The sequence below is a fragment of the Macrobrachium rosenbergii genome, chromosome 19 (genome assembly GCF_040412425.1).
Source record: "Macrobrachium rosenbergii isolate ZJJX-2024 chromosome 19, ASM4041242v1, whole genome shotgun sequence".
In the NCBI taxonomy this organism is placed as follows: Eukaryota; Metazoa; Arthropoda; class Malacostraca; order Decapoda; family Palaemonidae; genus Macrobrachium; species Macrobrachium rosenbergii.
Window position 1 is genome coordinate 5,664,157 of NC_089759.1, and position 20,000 is coordinate 5,684,156.

The window sequence follows — 20,000 nt, forward strand, 5'->3', positions numbered from 1 at the left end:
TCTCAGTTGTATTTTTAAAAGTAAAGGGACATAAAAATAATTTGATAGAAGATAATCAGTATATAAGATGCCTAGTTCAGCACCCAAAAATGTTAATAAAGAGCCGGATTTCCTGTGATTTTCTTTCGTCGAAACCTTATTGAAGTCTGAAAAAATACAGAAATTAGTTATCACCCTAGAGAGAGAGAGAGAGAGAGAGAGAGAGAGAGAGAGAGAGAGAGAGAGAGAGAGAGAGAGAGTTTAGTTTCCGCTGGCTTTTGATAAATGGCCCGCCCTAACTCCAATGGCTTATTTGTGTTACGTGCAACAAAAAAAAAAAAATAAGCATTTATCATATGATATAAAACTTTTCTTTTTTTATTATTTTACCTCATTTACTTATTTATCCTCTCTTTGCGCTCTTCCCTTCTTAATCAGCATCATTAACCATCGTAATTTCTGTCGGAGCTCATTTCGCTGGTCACACTGTAGCTATTATCTTTATTTATTGATGTCCATCGCTCTCTTCCGTCAGTTTTTATGTGATTTTCAATGCCTCTAATGGATGTGATGTTTGTTGTTTATGAGGGTGAATCCTCCATCTTCTTTTTCCTTTTTCTTTTCGCTTCGTGTCTTTTACTATCACTACTACTACTTTTATTATTATGATTTTAGTCAGGTGTTATCTGATTTACGAAGTTCGAGCTTCCCTCCTAACTCAGAAGGATAACCTAAGATTACGTGTTACCTTTTAAAATATTTTTAAGTTTTAATTTTAGTGTGAATGGTTATGCGTTTCTTTTCGATAATTAACGGGGTTCACACTTGTTTCAGTGAATCAGCATTTACTTATAGCTAAACTGTGATTAGTATTCACTTTTTTTCTTGTAAAGTCTGAATTTTTACGATGTTAATCTGTATTCTTCTTTAGTTAACTAATTTACAAAAGTTTGAGTTTGAATTTCGAGAAGTAAACTACTCTTACATAAATATCTCTCTCTCTCTCTCTCTCTCTCTCTCTCTCTCTCTCTCTCTCTCTCTCTCTCTCTCAGATATACATAAAATCATGTTTTATCCTATGGATCGCGGATAATAGATAACTGAAAATAATCCTTGATATTTAGCTGTCAGAATGACTTGGAGCAACTGAAGCAATATTTTAGGTATATGAATTTAAGTAATCTATTTGTAGCATTGCGAGAGACCTGGTGATTTTTCCTCACTTCTGCGATTTTACTAATTTTTCTTCGAAGTCAGAAGGACATTTGTCTAGCCAGGAAAAGCATGAAAACATTAGAAATAGAAAATTAGGAGTTTTCCTTAAACCTATATACTCTGTATTGCATGCTGGACTTATTTAGTTATTAATTTATTAATTAATTAGAGAAGTAGTCAATATATCATTTAATCAATAAACGATGGTTACCCCGATTTCCATTGTTAAGAAACTTTAAAAAATAAGAAAATAAATTATTTTGTCAGAACGAAATGGAAACGACAGACAGCCGTGGGCTTGGAGCTCCTAGCTGAAGGAGGCTACGGACGACTCCTAGGTGGCTATTGGCCCTATCCTTCATCGGCAGGTGTCCCAGCTCCTACCCATCCCGCCCACCTGTCGGCTGTGGGCGCACTGTCCTCCATGGCTGCCCTCACTTCGTCAATGGACCTGTACTATCGTCATGTAAGTCTTAAGCAGTGAGGTATAGCTCCTCCATTCATATTATCCTTCTTCCATCTTGCTATCCACCCTCTCCTAATCATTGTTTCATAGTGCATCTCCTGTTACACCTTTCAAACCTACCTACTCTCAATTTTCCTTCCAGCGCTGAATGACCTCCTAGGTTCCAGTGCTTGGCCTTTGGCCTAAACTCTATATTCCATTCCATTCCATTGCATAGCTCCTCGGTATGTTCTCGTATGTTCTGGGCTCGTCACGATGGCGGTGTGTGTAACACACATAAGAGATTCCTTGTAGAAATCAGCAGGGCCCACTAAGTTTAGTGGTTTCTGACCCAAAGATGGCGACTACCTTTCACTACCTTTATAGAAAAATGACTTATGCTCAGATTTCGTCATCAAAACGTACACGGTTCTTTCAACTTTTAAGACAAAGTTATTATGTTATTCAGTCATTTATTTATAAGCATGTTTTTCATATTCCACTTAGAAAGAATCATATAAACAGTTGTGCCACTATTAATGTAACTGTTACATATGGAAGCTCTTATGAAATACCTTTTAGCTCTTATTTTTTGTAAACAAGTTCTACCAGCCAAACCAAACCTATAATTAGCTTTGTAGTTCAAAAACAGTTTCAGTGTTTCGATGTGTAAGGTGTCAGGAAATAATTTTTTTTTATTAATTTTTAATATTTTGATTTATGAATTAATCGGCTCTGCGATGTATGTTAACCCTAATGATTCACTGCAAGTTACGAAGAACTTCTGTAACCATTGCAAGTGGTTGTAAGACCCTAATGATTGTCATTTGCAAATCTTTTTCGGAGACTTAATGCAAGATGAAATTATCCCAGTGACTCACCCAGGAGATTTGACTGAATATCGTTGCAGAAGTTTTAGTATAAAGATAATCGTTACAAGAAGAATTGAGCCAAGCAATTCGCTCTGTATAAGGTATCTTACTTTATTCTACATTCCCCAAACGAGGTTTGCAAGCCTCTGAAGTGATATGAAAGGTTTCTTATGATAACAGCTATCATTTGCCATTTTTTTTTAATGAAGAAGAGTGAGTTTCACAAGAAGAATCGAAACAATCGACTCAGTTATAAGATACTTTCCATTGCCTTTTCAAGGCGCTAGTAAACATAACAAATCCTAATTTTCCTCCTCATTCATAGGCCCAGCTGGCAGCCCTGAGCCGATCCGCTGCAGCGATATCTCCTACTCCCGGATCGCCTCTCGAAGGGACGCCCACGCTGTCTCCCACCCTTCCTACCGTGGGCGTGACGACGACTTCGTCGCCGCCTACGCTGGTCACGCCGAGGGTCCTCTACCCACCGACGCCATCGCAGGCTGCGCTTGCGCACTACTTCAAACAATGACGTAACATTTAGCCGTAAAACAACATATATGATTATGTGAATGGATTTCCAAGTGTACAGCCAGAAAATACTTGTCCCGAGACTTGCTTTTAGGGAAGGATGAAGTGAACATCAAAGTGAGATATCTCTGTTCGTTGAAGATTGTCTCTCCCTGGTGTAACACTTGACAGAATATATGTGCAGTGAGATAACAGGAATATTTGGACAAATGCTTATTTGCCTTCGAAATACACCAAAGAAAGACCGTCAAATCTCTATGGTGATTCATAATGTTTTGAAACCGAAAATTAGTTATAGAACTTAGGAAAGACACGGTAACATTGTTGTAAAAAAAAATTGTTGATTTAGCTACACCAAAGGAAAACTGTTAATTCTTTTAAGGCGATGCCATAACAGTCAGAAACGCTAAGAATTTATGATTTTGTGAAATAGGCTGACTGGAAATGTTGTGAATCGACACAAGAATGCCAAAAAAAAGTATGTTAGCCTTCAATAAACCCCATAAGTGTTAATCCAGTTAACGAAGGGTTCTTTTCATGGAAGTTTGTCATTGATGGACAATGGTTTTAATTTTTTTACCCGCCGTGAAATCACGTCTCTAGAATTAGATATGATTGTGTATCGTCAGAGATCCGGCCAGTGAGTGATTCCAGCATTACTGTATATCCAGGACATTTCCAGGATAAACCACAGTAGTAAGACGTCTAAGTAACTGTTATAAAATACATGATCAGCTCGGGAAATCCTTTAAAGGCCGTTTGTAAACAGTGAGTGACCAAGAATCACAGCCCAATTCTGTTGTTATCGCGTTATGCTGCTGATTTTCTCGTGACTTCAGCGTCTGTGTGGTAATACTTCGCTCGCCAAAAGTGCCTCCTTCCTGGAATTGCTTGAACTCGTCACCATCTCTGCTTTCATTTGACTGAGGTTTAGAACTTTTGCATAAAGCTGAATAGAAATACTTATTCGTATATAAAAACCTCTGCAGAGTTTAAAGACAAACTGAAATCAAATGAACTTTATCTACTTTAACTGATTTTTTAAAACGGCGATGAGGAGGCTTCCTTTTCAGGAGGGTTAGTCCAGATGAATTTTGACAGTATTCAGAGGTTTTTTGGTATCAAGAAACAACTTGACTTGGAAAAACGTCTGCGTACGAAACGCCGAACCATGTTTCTTACGGGTTCTTGTATTCTGTTTAACATAAAGAAATTAAAATTAATAATAATTATGTATCCATATCATTAGAGAGGAAGAATTAGGGTAATTTTAAACAAAATATCCTATTTTCTTCCTATAAATTATGTTGACAAGATTAAAAGATTTAGATAACTGACAGTGTTTTTGTTATACTTTGGAAAGTGTTCCATTTTTAAATAAAAGAGGAATTGAGTTTGTTTCTCCCTGATTTGCTTTCCCGTTTTTGTTTGTCTTCATAACGAAATTCCTGTTAGGCCTGGGTCTCATCGTGACCCACTGCCTCTGGCATCAGACCCTTTCATGTGGCAGTGCCGTCGTATCTGAATCCTGTCCAAGGCATTTGGGCAGTTATGATGAACCTGAGGATAGTAGGTGTTTCACTGCCAGAAGTACGGAACGCCCGGTCATTAAATTGGTGCTCGGATCTCATTGAAACCCATTGCCAGTCGCACCAGAAGCACTCTGCCGTTATTTTATTCCAATTTTTCACCAACGGCAACCCATGGATTCTGATTTCCTCGGCGCCTTCGTAGTCATATGGAAATTTTACCGAATTTAATCACGGAATTTTCGATCTCGCAAGCATTGTCAAGTGGCATTTTTTGATGTGTTATAACTTGAATTCTTAGTGCATATTAGTTGGAAAATTGGGACGTGCACGACTCGAGTTTTATTTCATATCGTTTGGTACTGCAGAAATTAAGAGTAAGCAGTAGATACACCAATTAAATTCAGTAATATTGATAGTAGTAGAAGTAGTCGTAGTATTAGTAGTAGTAGTAGTAGAAATTCGTTAAATTCAGAGAACTTTGACTTTTTGTAATAAAAAGTAATGACTGTGATGATAATAGCAACACAAGTAGTTGTACTGTAAATGCATCCGATATATTTCAAGGATGTTTTAACCTTTAGGGTACAATTATGTATAATTATCATTATTATCATTAACAGTAGAATTAGTAGTAGTAGTATTATTAGTATCCGAAGTCATATCAAAGTAGGAACCTTTGCATAGAACCTTACTCATTTCTCCCAATCTTGGGTACTGTCAGTTTTATCAGAGACAAAAGAACCAGTTCTCGTAGTTTCTCACGATTACTGCCCGCAAGAAACAGCAGTTAAGTGACCTCATTTGTGTTATCTTGAGACCTGTTCTCTTTTGGTCATTATATACGCTGTATTAAAAACGCTAAGTAGTAAAGAGAGAACGTTCCGTTATTTTTTCGTAACAGCTGAATGTAACTGCAATCCATTATAGTTTTCTGTAAAACAAAACTATTGTGCCGGCTTTGTTGTCCGTCTGCACTTTATTCTGTCCGCCCTCAGATCTTAAGAATTACTGAGGCTAGAGGGCTGCAAATTGGTACGTTGATCATCCACCTTCTAATCATCAAACATACCAAATTGCAGTCCTCTAGCCTCAGTAGTTTTTACTTTATTTAAGGTTCAAATTAGCCATAATCGTGCTTCTGGCGACGATATAGGATATGGCCACCACCGGGCCTTGGTTAAAGAGTCATGGGTCGCAGCTCAATACAGCATTATACCGAGACCACCGAAAGATAGATCGTTTTCGGTGGCCTTGATTACACGCTATAGCGGCTGTACAGAAAACTCGATTGCGCATTTTTTACTTGTAATCCTTATTTTGCGGAACTCTGTGAGTCGTAGGAAAGAGCTCTTTCGAAAACTGACACAATTCTGGTTGGTTTAACGGGAATCAAAATAATATTCTGATTGGTTGAACAGAGCTTTCATGGTAACTACATTTTTTCCCTGCGGTTGGTTAAACCTACCCATTCGGAGACGGCCTGAAGGTCCGAGATTGGCTAAATACGACTCTAGTGAGAATTAGCCTCTCCTTAGATGAATGCAACTGAAGGAGAGCGAGATAAAACAGTTAACCATAAACCCGAGATAGACCCCGTAGGGGGTTAGTGCCGTCAGTGCACCCCACGCGTGGTGACTGTAGGCATTACTTAAGGTTCTGTACAAAGCCCCTTCCTTAGGCCCCTAGCTGCAACTCCTTTCATTCCTTTTACTGTACCTTCATTCATATTCGTTTTCTTCCATCTTACCTTCCGCCCTCTCCTAACAATCGTTTTATAGTGCAACTGCGAGGTTTCTCTCCTGTTACACCTTCGTAACCTTTTACTCTCAATTTTCCTTTCGGCGCTGAATTGAATTGAATTGAATTGAATGTAGAATTTAGGCCAAGGGCCAAGCGCTGGGAGCTATGAGGTCATTCAGCGCTGAAATGGAAATTGAAAATAAAAGGTCTGAAAGGCGTAACAGGAGGAAAACCTCGCTGTCGCACTACGAATCAATTGTTAGGAGAAGGTGGGGGTAAGATGGAAGAAAGAGATATGAAAGGAGGTACAGTAAAAGGAATGGAAGGGGTTGCAGCTAAGGGCCGAAGGCACGCTGCAAAGAGCCTTAAGTAATGCCTACAGTGCACCGCATGATATGCACTGGCGGCACTACCCCCCTGCGGGGTCGGCTCTGAATGACCTCATAGGTCCCAGCGCTGTTGTATATATTCTCTAAAAATCCATAGAAAACGTCTCAGATTTGTCACCTCCAAGTCCACTCAGCAGAAGGAGGCGTAAAAGCTCTTACGTAGTAAACACGACACCGCATCCACTCGAACTTTCTGATAATGATGATGATGATGATTTTGGAAGCGGGGGTGGGGGTGGGGGCCGCCGATTTTCGAGCCTGTAGTATTACGGACGATCATCTAAGACTAATAAATGTCACGCGAAGGTGTTTCATTAACGGTCTTAATTGCGCCTTAATTAACGGATATCCTATTCCCATCGGTGAGGCAAAACGATAATTATCCCACGTTCGGGTAATAAAGCCTCTCTCTCTCTCTCTCTCTCTCTCTCTCTCTCTCTCTCTCTCTCTCTCTCTCGCTGAGGTTATTTTTACCTCTGAGGAAATTAAAAAAAAGAGAGAAAGAAAGGAGTTTGCTTCCACAGCAAACCGGTATTTTGATCAAAGGAAAAAAAATCGGTAAAGCAAAAAAAGGAGATTACGATTAGAAAAGAAAGGAACAACTTCAACACAAAAACGGTTAATGCAGAAATGGAAGAACCACATATTGTTGCACAGCGTAATTCAGCGGTTGAATAAAATGAATTAATTTTGCAGAATTTGGGATACAGGATGAAGAGGAGTTCGGTGGTGAGCTTAGCATACCTACCGATGCTTTTGCATTAATATTATCTGGGTATCGTGTATACATGCACACACACGCATATAAAGTGCGTTAGGATTATTTCAAAGTTCAGTTTATTTACGTTTGCGAGTATGTAAGCACAAACAGTATATGTATATATATATATATATATATATATATATATATATATATATATATATATATATATATATATATATATATATATATATATATATACAGTATATATATATATGTGTGTGTGTGTGTGAAAATATAGATTTATATGTATATATATTTATATAAATATGTATATATATATATATGTATGTATATATATATATATATATATATATTCTGTTTGTGCTTTAAATACTTGCAAAGTAAATATACTCAGCTTTGAAATAACCTCAACGCACTTCATATATTATTTGTGCATGCATACACGATAACCATATATTATTAATACAAAAATGACGGCAGGATTGTGAGCTCATAACCACAGAACTCTTCTTCATCGTGTGTGTGCATATATATATATATATATATATATATATATATATATATATATGTATATATAAACCTGCAGTGTACACTTACATACATATCTACGTCAGTAGGTCAATGTTTTGTAACTCGCACTTATCACACAAAACTTTTTACCATAAATTCCAGAACACCTCAAAAAAAGGAAAAAGTTCTTAACTTTCAAATCTATGTTTGATTTCTTTTTTTCTTCTTCGCCTTGACTTAACAGAAAGCCAACATGCCAGCCCTAGAGCTATGAATCCAGACCGGATATGAAAACAATCGGTTACTGGGAGGGTTCAAGGTGTCAGTTTGTAGTCACACACAGAAAGAGAGAGAGAGAGAGAGAGAGAGAGAGAGAGAGAGAGAGAGGGCGCTGGGTGAAATTGGAGGACGATAGACAAGGATAAATAAATGAAATGTTTAGAGAGATTGAGAAATAAATGAGTTAGAGAGAAAAAGAGATGGCTAGATGGAAATGGAAGACCATCGACGAGGATAAATAAATGAAATGTTTAGAAAGATTAAGAAATAAGTGAGAGTTAGAGAGAGAAAGAGAGTGCTAGGCTAAATTGGAGAACGATAGACAGGGATAATAATTGAAATGTTCAGAGAGATTGAGAAATAAATGAGAGTTAGAGAGAGAGGGCAGGGTGAAATTGGAGGACGATGGACAAGGATAAATAAATGAGATGTTTGGAAAGATCGAGGAATAAATGAGAGTTAGAGAGAGAGAGGGAGAGAGCTAGGTGGAAATAGAAGACGAAATACAAGGATAAATAAATGTTTAGAAAAATTGAGAAATAACTGAGAAAGAGAAAGAGAGGGCTAGGAGGAAATGGAAGACGAAAGACGAGGATAAATAAATTAAATGTTTAGAGAGGTTGAGAAATAAATGAGAGAGAGAGAGAGAGTGGGGGGGGCTAGGTGGAAATGGAAGGCGAAGGACAAGAATAAATAAATGAAATGTTTAAAAAGATTAAGAAATAAATGAGAACTAGGTGGAAATGGAAGGCGAAAGACAAGGATAAATAAATGAAATGTTTAGAAAGAACGAGAAATAAATGAGGGCCAGAAAAAGTGCAGGAAGGAGAAACAATGACATAAAATGATTATAGAGGGATTGAGAAAGAAATGTGTGAAATGTTAGGAGATTGAGATAGAAATGAGAGAAGGCAGAATAAGATAAAATAAGAGAATTAGGGAAACTCTAAAAAGAGAGACGGTAAATGGAAGAAAGACCTAGAGAGGAAGGGATTACGGAAGAAAGAGAGAACACGGGAAATACACAAGAGGTGAATTTTATGAAGAGTATCAGAGAGAAAGGAAAAAAATAGAATGAGAATGAAGAACAGAGAAATTAGGACAAAAGTAGGGATGGAAAATGAATAGAAGAACGAAAGAAGAGGGAGACATGGAAGAGGTAAACCGAAGAGAAAGAACAAGAGAGTAATAAATAGAGAGAGAGAGAGAGAGAGAGAGAGAGAGAGAGAGAGAGGTGAAGTTACCAGCGGATATGGCTGTATCAGTCACAAGATGTTCCACCGGGGTCACGAATTGTCATGCTTTATAAAGCCCTGTTATCAACGTCAGAATCAGGATGACTTATATGGAGCCCACGTTGCTCCTTATTTCCTCTCCAAAGAGGCTCTCTTCCTTTCGTATGGCATCGCTGTAGGCCGTAGAATGTATAAATCTCGGCCACTGAATGTGACTTATGTTTGTACTGGACTTGATTAACGTCCTGGAAATATGTCTTGCGGTGTCATATTTCATAAGATCGTGCCGTCTTGGTTATCAAATGAAAGTCTTCTTATATTTGTTTTTCTTTTTCTGTTTTACGTTTTGTTTCTTTCTGTTCTTAGTCCGTAGAGCGTTGTTATCGTTAGCCTACTTCATCCTTTCACAGTTCTTTTTATTATTTTTCTCTCTAACCTCGATTCGTAGCCATTACATCACCAGTCCATAACAAAGGCCACTTTCGTACTTCTGTAAGATGACCCGTTCGACACGCCGAAGAAAAAGGAAGGAAGAGAAAGAACAGATTAGGGAAGCGGGTATAACACGAAGAACGACATAGTTGCCAAATAAGGAAGGCCATCATCACTCAGGTCCTTACTTAGCGGTAATTAATAAGTAATGAAGCGAAGGCTGTCAGTGATGACACTTCCTGTGTCCATACCTGATTCTCATGAGAAGGCGCAGGCATCGTGGCGTTGCATTTGAGATACGTATCGACGACATTCCTGTTACAGATTCTGCCGCTGTCCCGTGAGAGTCTCCGCGCTAATTGGGATGTAAGGACGGCCCAGTGACTGACTGCTCCACTCATGTTTTTTTCATGCCACGGTGTAACTTATAGTTACTTTATTATCACTTACGATTAAGCGTGGCCAGTGTCATTCGGTACGGGGTTGCTTGTTTCAACTTTCTGACTGCTTGTTTGTTTGTGTGTAAGGTATCTGATGTTTTTGGTGGATGGTTCAGGATTTTTCTCTAGGAGATGGGGGGGAGAGGAATGGAGGGGGCAGTTTGTTTTTCTGTGAGGTATCTGATTTTTTTGTGGATGTCAGTTAAATCTGGTGGAGGGTCCGGGATTTTTCCTCTAGGAGAGAAATGTAGGGGTACTGTTTATCTATTTGGAAGATATTTGATGTTTTCATGGATATCAGTTAAATCTGGTGGAGGGTCCAGGATTTCCGCTCTGAGAGTGAGGGGTGGGAGTTGAAGGAAAATGTTATGAGATGTGGCCTTTGAAACAGCAAAGAAGTGTTTAGATTTTGGGAAGAATCTGATGAAAATCCAGATTTAAATTTTTTAGAAGACTTTGGAATACGTATCACGCAATCTTTATTGAAGAGATATTAAGGGTTTCTTGAAAGCTCACCTTAAGCTTGCATTGTTTCAGTTTACTCTTGTCCATATTATTGTCCCCATCTTTATTGGTATTTACCTGTTATTCCTCTCAGAAACTTCGTTTATCGAAGGATATTGCCATAAATAATAAGTCCCAGCCTTCTGCTGCCACCTGATTTATAACCCTTATTTTCGGGAGCGAGAAAATCTCTTTTCACTTTAGGACCGGCAACTTACAATTATGGAGACATTCACAAATGACGTTTCGGATGACATCCAAAGAGGCCAGCGCCATTAGACCCTAATAGGCCGTTTAGGACCTAGTAGTCATGGTCGTATTTTAGGGGGGCGGGGCTATTCCAAATATGCTCTTTAATCATCATTACAATTCACGTTGCGCTTACATCTTTGCAGTACGATCTAGCAGGTCACGAAATCGTTTAAACGACCTGTCAGGAAATATAGCTTAAACGATCTTTCAGGAAATATTATGCCGTATGTGTGAAAAATAGCAAGGATGAAGGATCAAGCTAAATTACTAGTAGCACAAATAAATGAACATACTGTAGAAAGGGTGCGTGAGAGTAGCCATTGGAAAGAGACCTTTAAGCCAAGATTCCAGAAGGTTTTCGTTCACTAGTTATGACAAAAACTAAGGCTATTTGCTAGATTGATCCTTGAAGTCTTACCATTGAATCTAAGAATTGTGAATAGGACACTATGCATCTTTTTGTATTCATAAATGAGATGTTCGGGGAGGTAATGTATACTTTGTAACAACAGGAAATTTTGTCATTCAGCAAATTCTCTCCTGAATTATGATGAGAATCAAACACTTCACATTTTAGAAACGCGTGCCATTACTCTGTATAGATCCAGATGAAGAAAGAAATGAAGGTAATATCTATCTATCTATCTGTATAGAGAGAGAGAGAGAGAGAGAAATTGCGCCTCGAATGCCATAATCACCACAGCCTGTCGCATCAACATGCATCATGCAAATGCTCCGTATCACGACAGAAAGTGCTGTGTGTATCATTGTGCCTTATTGGGCAACTTCCGCTCCTTCGTTGACAAGCGCGAGAAAGACTATAAGAGCAGTGATAATATCCTTCCTTTTCATTACCAATTCTCTAAATATGTTTCATGTATGCCCTGCCGAAGATTGCGAGAGGGACATCACTCCGGGGTTACGTAGGCAATCGTTTGATTAAGCATAGGGGTCAGGAATAAGAATATTGATTTTTTTTCTTTGTTTTGTTCTATTCGCATCAGTCCTGTTTATATATATATATATATATATATATATATATATATATATATATATATATATATATATATATATATATATATATATATATTACCTTTTGAAACCAGTGAGGTAGTTTTACGATGAGAGAAAAAATCCTGCCTATGAGGGAGATAAAATTGATATTTTGGCTAAACATTAAGTTATGTAAATGCTAGGTTTGAAAGTACATTTTGAACTTCAGATACCTAAGGTGAAGTTTCTTACCGTCGTTTTTGTTAAGTAACAACAAATCTACTTAATACTAAGAGGATAAGTGAGGATATATTTTAAAGCTATCAGTTCAATTAGATTGATTTTCATGTTGGGCAGCATTTACTGACATACTTTCCCAGTAATACTATCCTCTTAAAACGTTATTAACACCGGATTGATTGCACAGCTCAGTATTTTATTGTGAAATAAACCTAGAATTTGTAAATCAAGCAAATTACAAAACTTTTGTTCTGGTGCATTGTAGACTTCGAAGAACGCGTCACTGGAGATTTAACCATTTCTGTTTCGTTATGGTCCATTTTATAACACATTGAACGTAGTCATTTTTAGTTTTCTGTAAAAGAAAGCTATTGTGCTAGCTTTGTCTTGTTGATCATCCACCATCCAATCATCAGACATGCCAAATTACAACCGTTTAGCCTCAGTAGTTTTTATTTAACTTAAGGTTACAGTTAGCCATAATCGTACTTCTGGCAACGATACAGCACATGCCACCACCGGGCCGTGTTTAAAGTTTCATGGGGCGCGGCTCATACAGCATTATACCGAGACCACCGAAAGATAGATCCATTTTCGGTGGCGCATTTTTTACTTGATTTTTTTTTTTTTTTTTTTTCTGAGAGGAAGGGTTCTTACTCTACTTTGGCGCAACTGTTGACAGTTTTTCGTTACTGCTTAATTTAGACAGATCCCACATATGAACGCATCCCTGGCTGAATGCATCCCAAGAAAGGTATTCGATTAGCTTGTTGTCTTGTTGTCTTGAAAAGTGGTCCGTGACTGTTTTGTTCCAGTATATTCAAACTGTCTGAACGCACCCCTCCCTGGAGAGCCATCCATCACTTTCTTTCGTAGCCTGAGGTGTTGTGAGGATTGAACCTAAGGTGAACTTTTTGACAGGTGATTGAGAATAATAGCCGAGTGGACCTATATCAAGTATGGTTTCAAATTGGTCTGGATTGGAGTGAAACACGGCGGCTGGTCTTCTAAAAGTCTATTGTTACCGCCAACGCCCTCCCTCAGCGTTTTCCTCCTTTTTCCAAAACTTTTTTTTTTTAAATTCTTTATAGACTGTTCGTTCTGTTGTGCAAATCCCTATGCTTGCTTCTGGTTCCCAAGAACTTCCTTAGATATTGCCCAAGTTAATGATAGATTGAGGAGGGCGTGACTGACATTTCCTCCCCTGTAACGTCGAAATAGTTTGGAATAAAAGCGTGTAATGGCAAGATCTGATAAACTGAACTGTTATGTAGTTTAGGCAAAAGTGCTGCTCCAGTGTTGGAGGTAAGTGCCGTATTGTCTTCGTAGTTTTCGAAATTCCTGTAATTCTTTTGTCAAGTCGCTAAGCAGCTCGCTGAACTTGTGTACACATGCGCAAGAAATTATTTCATGCTTCGTGGAATTTTCATTGTTTTTCCATGACAGAAATGGAACGAAAATAACCTTGGCTCTGTGGAAATCTGTAAATCCATTAATGATGGAAAAACAGTCCTTACTTCTCTCGTAAATACATTGTGTTACTTGATAATTTAGGTAAAAAGATTGGATCTCCAAACGTTTTTCACTAAAATCAACCCTCTGTAATTTCAGCCATTACAAAAACAATGTGAAATTCAAGAAAATTTCTCTTTCTATCTATTTATTCATTTATTTATTTAGTTATCATAACATCAACCATTAGACAAACGACTCCATTTGGAATCCAACCCCTTCCGCTTGTGTCAGCAGCCGCCACCCATCAATCAAACTCAGAGATATTTCCGACACCGTGCGTCAAATAAATAAGAATCGTGGGCAACAGGATCCCGATGGAGCTGATAAGGAGAAACCGCAAAAAAAAATTATTGTTTGTGAACCTCACTAAGCAATTGCCATTAGGTGTGTGTGTGTGTGTGTCTGTGATTGTACTTTTGACCTGGTACTTTTCGGCTCTATTGTAAGGACCTTCACCAACGGATGAGAGAAAAAGAGTCTCTCTCTCTCTCTCTCTCTCTCTCTCTCCACATTGTTCTTCAGGTAGCAAGAGCCCGTGCTACCACATTGCCAATTTAATCTAATTGTAACATAGTCTCTCTCTCTCTCTCTCTCTCTCTCTCTCTCTCTCTCTCTCTCTCTCTCTCTCTCTCTCTCTCTCGTCATTTCTATTCAGAAATTGAATTTCCCAACTTAACAAGCAATAGATACCATCTGTATACCTCATGTAGCAAGAGCGTTTCCATTTTGTTAGGAAAACTTTAGCTATTTAATTTCTATTCTCACTAAGCACGGCACAGCTTAGAATGCAGTTTCATTTTCTTTAAAGTTATAATTGCAATCGAATTCAAAAGATAACTTTAAGGTTTTCCTTGTAGTCTTATGAGTTGCGGCTTTCTAGGAATTTCCAAGTCCTGGAAATGCTGAGTGAATTTCGATGGATTTTCTTGGAATACAGTTTTTCCTGTTTTGCGAGTATGTTACACTTTATGTTACTTATGTCTACTGTGTCGCTCTGATTTATTTCAGATTCTATATTTGAGCCTTTTTCTTTTCATTGTTTGTAAAAAAAAAAAGTATTATTACGAGTGACAAACTTAAAATTCAGATGGATCGCTTAACAAACGCTTGATTAGACATGTCGTTAAGATCTTTCCTTAATGTTCTGTGAAGAAGAAGATGCATACATAACAACGTACTCACAGTATTCTCTCTCTCTCTCTCTCTCTTCCACTGTGTATGCGTGGAGATACACACACACACATGAACATATATATATATATATATATATATATATATATATATATATATATATATATATATATACATTTATGTATACAGGAGTGTATGTGTGTGTAAATATATTATATATATATATATATATATATATATATATATGAATGTCTTTACTGTAATACCACAGTGCAATATGAATATAAGAAGGCCCATAAAACACTATTTGAACATTTGCAACCATATATTTCGAGCACTTCCTTCTGTGCCCTGTTCACTGGTGAAATATTTTACCAGTGAACAGGGCACAGAAGGAAGTGCTCAAATATATGGTTGCAACGTTCAAATAGTGTTTTATGGGCCTTCTTATATAATATATATATATATATATTTATATATTATATATACATATACTGTATATATATATATATATATATATATATATATATATATATATATATATATATTTATATATATATATTATTACGTATTTGTATAAAGAGTCAATCAAGAGTCAGTATCCAGTTCATTCTCTCTCTCTCTCTCTCTCTCTCTCTCGTCTTGAAAGGAACAGGAATAGAACCTAGTACTCCAAACGTTCCGCAAATGAAAGCAGATGTTTCACTTACTGGGCGAATGGCACCTCCAAGGTTGTTTGTTTCGGCGGAATAATTTGTTCCTCTATGCGAGAGGTAACTCAGCTTCAGGGCTGCTGGTTAGAGTGGCATGTGCCCTAACGTCATTTTCATTATTTGTGACGTTCATATGGTATGAATGTCATTAATTATGTGGCTATGTATATTTATATGTATTGCAGTTATTTACTCGTATATGTGTGCCACTATCTCTCTTCTGTTGTATTTCCGTCAAGACGAGATTGCGTAAATCTGTCTTCAGGATCTATCTTTACGTGTAATGTCCATGCATTAGTGTCAACTATGTATGTTATTGTGTATATCTGCTTAATTGCCTTCACATCGGCCAGTCTACTGATCAGCGTTTTATATTGCAATCTATGTAAAATTTTTCATATCATCAAACTTGTAAAACTGAATTATCTATATATGTATTTATCTTCCGGCAAAACCAAGGATCTTGAATAGAGACCCAGTTATGTCTGAGAAAGCTGCGCTGTGGAGATTATACGATGTCAAACGTGAATAAGGGGACTCCGTGTACTTAGACGGCGAACAACTGTAATTTCTGGGTTAATCGTCGCTCTGCCGAACTGGACTCGATGCTCGATCGTCCCAGTTAAAGGCGTTTGTTAGCATGAGACCCTTCACTTAATCTGGGCTCTGCACTGCCTTCAGAAGTTTCGAACCCCTAGGACTCTTCTAAGGTAGTGCGCTTTCAATTCCCATTAACTTGTTAACTTGGAACCCTTGCCGTCTGTTGTTCAGTCATTATGGCATATGTATTCGTTAAACAAAAATAAAAATTGGGTATTTGTTCTCTAGTCAAATAGTTTCAGGTTTCGATTAGAAGTAGCCTTGTTGGTATCTGTTCGCCGGTGATGTATCGCAGTATTCGTTAGCACGAAGCAACTGGTAAGTGTGCTCTTGTAAAATCACTTCGGTGCTCTGTAACACGTTGTCCCTTTCATATTCAGTTGTTAAGTTACATGCCCTCGGTGTTTATTACCGTAGTATGAAGCCTTGGGACTGTTCTCGAAATTTATGGCTCCAGTCTTGTTTGGCAAGGAGCATTTGCCATCCGTTCTGCAATCATTTGCTTTCTCTGCTAATTAGCACAAATTCCTTGATATCTGTTCCACAGTCATGTGACCTTAATATGCCTTCAGTGTTATTGAGCACGAAGCCCATGACATCTGGTCTCCAATCACCAGATTGTTGTGTTAATCAGTGTAAAACCTCGGTATCAATTCTCCTGCCATCAGTGTTGATTGGCACAAACCCTTTAGTATTTTTCAATAGAAATGTGCAATAGATGTTACTTTATATGAGACCCTAAGTGTCTGCTATTCTGCGACATGCCCCCAATATTTTGTACCACGTGGTGCCTAAGGCATCTTTTCCCTAGTTCGTAGCCTTCGGTGTTATTCAGTGTAAAACTCTTGAAATTCGTTCTCCAATGTGTGCGAAACGGTGCCCTGGGTTAGGTTAGATAAGGCTGGATTGAAGGAGGTTTGGAGATGCCGATGGCTCTTGTCATGATATGAACCAGTAGATTTGGTCCTCATTTTAGTGTTCCCAAAATTAACATTCTGTTTATGTCATTATTTTCATTTTTTTTAATGAATCCAATTTTTGTCTCTTCTCTGATATGCACCCAGATGTAGCTTTCAAATCCGAGCTTTATTTGTGATTATTAGGTTACCTGTGACAACAAGAGACATGGGCTAAATTGAAACAAATAATTATACAAAACATAAAAAAAACTGTACAGTGGAAATGAGAGAAATAAAGAAAGGACGGTAACCAGTGACAGGGAAGTAAACAGAAAATAAAAAGGTGATCGAAGAAACGGTACGTGAAGAAGATAAAGTATCTCCAGAGACTGACAGTAAAGAGACAAACAGATCAACATCAAGAGTTACATGAAAATAATAGAAGTCTTCAAATTGTACAAAGGAAAATGAATCATCAGACGTACATACAGATGGGAAGCCAGTCAAAATGAACGAGTTAGGAAAGAATGAAATGCCAGGTAAAATGGAGAGAGAGAGAGAGAGAGAGAATATAGACTTGACTCGTGTGTGTTCCAGAGCTCAATTGTAGTGAAGCAGACAGAAACGCTGACAGTCATATCCTTTGCAACATGGCGCCCCCACCACCCCTTGCCCTTCCCCTGCCCCCCCAAAAACATCCTGAACTTAAGTCTGTCATTCTTAGAGTGTCTCCTGCCATTCAGGTCCTCGCCAGACGAAGGGAAGCGTAATTCTACGGGTAACACTAGTATTGTAAAGGGGTCGGCTGAGGTTAAGTGCCGCAACTGTCTCTCGTTTCCTATAGATAATTCCTATGTTTCCGGAGATATGATTGACAAGGTAAGAGGCCCATGCCTGCCTGCCTCTCTCTCTCTCTCTCTCTCTCTCTCTCTCTCTCTCTCTCTCTCTCTGGGTACCAAAACTCTAAAGAATGGTTTTTCTTTTTTTTTTTTTTTGGTTACTGAGGTGATCTGCACTTCCAGATGTGTGTTGCCACTGTTCCGTTGAATATTTGCTCTTTCAAAATTGATAAATTTCTGATATAATACTTTTCACTCTTGCTTTATACTAAAGTCGTTTAGTTCTCCATCTCAGTATATTTTGTGTACCTTTTGACTGTAATATCTTTTGATTATTCCTCAGTTTCATGCTGTAAAACGTTTGAATTTTCTAAATTTTGTATTCCTGATACTCTTCAAAAAGATTATGGCTTCAAAAGTTTTTTTTTCTGTAGGATATTATCGAATGTTCGTTTTAGTATGATTATCAACGTTTAGTATTAAAGAAAAATGTGGAAAATTCGTATCATACTCGTTACATTTCTGTGATTCTTTCCATCACCTAAATCTCTTCTTACCTTCACCTGCTACTTACCGGTAATTGTGCGTTTAAGGAAGCAAGAGGAAAATGTGAGGAGAATAAATAGCCTCATTTTTCACTCACGTGTATAATTTTTTCCTTCGTGATATATGGTGGGACCCAAACTCTTTTTAGTCTTGTTGTTATTGTTGTTTTTGCTGATGATAATAAGCACGTCGCTTTAGTTCATGTTGCTGTTAACTTGTTGATGATGAATGAGAATGTCTTTCTTGTCGATTGGTGTCATTATGATTGTTGTTTTTTTCTCGTGTTTGTTGCTGGAGATAGTTTTTTTCATGTTGGATTCTTTATCATAGACTCTGTCCACACTTCTTTGTATATTTCTTCTTACCAACAAGGTGAATTTCCTTACTCTTTTCTGCGGGTACTAATTTGTTTACTTTACTTTTCAACTTGAAGAGAAAAAAGTCTCTGTTCTTTCTTTTCTACAGTTACTGTTTTGGTCAGTGTTTTCAAAAGCTTAAATGGAGATTATTTCCTCCTTTGCTGTCTCTGTTCTTCAGGTACCATTTTGGTTACTGTCCTTCAAAGCTGAAATAGCAGATATCTTTTATTCCTTTCATCCTGCCGTGTAATATCTGCAGGAGCGCCGCCGCTCCCCCTCGTTGTGCAATGTGGAGATTAGCAACACACGCGTAACTCATTTCAGGAGTGTTTCTTTACTCTCGAACTCCAAGTTGTGGAAGTCTATCCTTACTTTCGTCTTCCCTGGTTTACATGACACTCCTTCAAAAGTCAGTTTTTTTCCTGAAAAGAAAACTATTGTGCCGGCTTTGCCTGTCCATCCGTACTGTTTTCTGTCCGCACTTTTTCTGTCCACCCTCAGATCTTAAAAACTACTGAGGTTAGAGGGCTGCAAATTGGTATGTTGATAATCCACCCTCCAATCATGAAACATGCCAAATTGCAGCCCTCTAACCTCAATAGATTTTATCTTATTTAAGCTTAAAGTTAGTCATAATCGTGCGGCTAGCAACGACATAGGCCAGGCCACCACCGGGCCTTGGTTCAAGTTTCACGGGGCGCGGCTCATACGGCATTATACCGAGACCACTGAAAGATAGATCTATTTTCGTTGGCCTTGATTATAAGCTATACAGAAAAATCGATTGCGCCGAAGAGACTTCAGCGCATATTTTACTTGTTTATTTTCGTGTTCCCTTCAGGGCTGGTACATAACAACGCCCTCAGTTTCTTACCTCAGAAGAATTATGACAGCGACGTCGCCTTGACTTTCGTTAGCTGTTGTTGTTTGCACAACGAATGCAGTCGCTGCTTCGTATGATATCTGGGCATCTCTGACACGCCAGTCACAACAGGTGAACTCTGCGGCTTTATTAGACCAATTAAGCGGCGGGGGGTCCTTTGCTAAGAAGGTGCGGATGTATATCTCTCTCTCGATCTCTCCATGACA

The 20,000-nt window shown here is 38.1% G+C and overlaps 1 protein-coding gene across 4 annotated transcripts in view; it reads left to right on the forward strand.

The window, feature by feature from the left end:
* Positions 1-20,000, forward strand: part of LOC136848579 (barH-like 2 homeobox protein) — a 421,854-nt gene that overhangs the window by 100,120 nt on the left and 301,734 nt on the right. Inside the window, exons 3-4 of one of the 4 annotated variants that reach the window (XM_067120871.1) lie at positions 1,462-1,660; positions 2,837-3,191. The exons of 2 other annotated variants lie outside the window; for them this stretch is intronic. In XM_067120871.1, coding sequence (XP_066976972.1) covers positions 1,462-1,660; positions 2,837-3,040 — 403 coding nt within the window. In that variant the 3' untranslated portion in view covers positions 3,041-3,191. Of the gene's footprint in view, positions 1-1,461; positions 1,661-2,836; positions 3,192-20,000 lie in introns of those variants that run through there. One more of the 4 variants, XM_067120874.1, reaches the window with a different exon arrangement.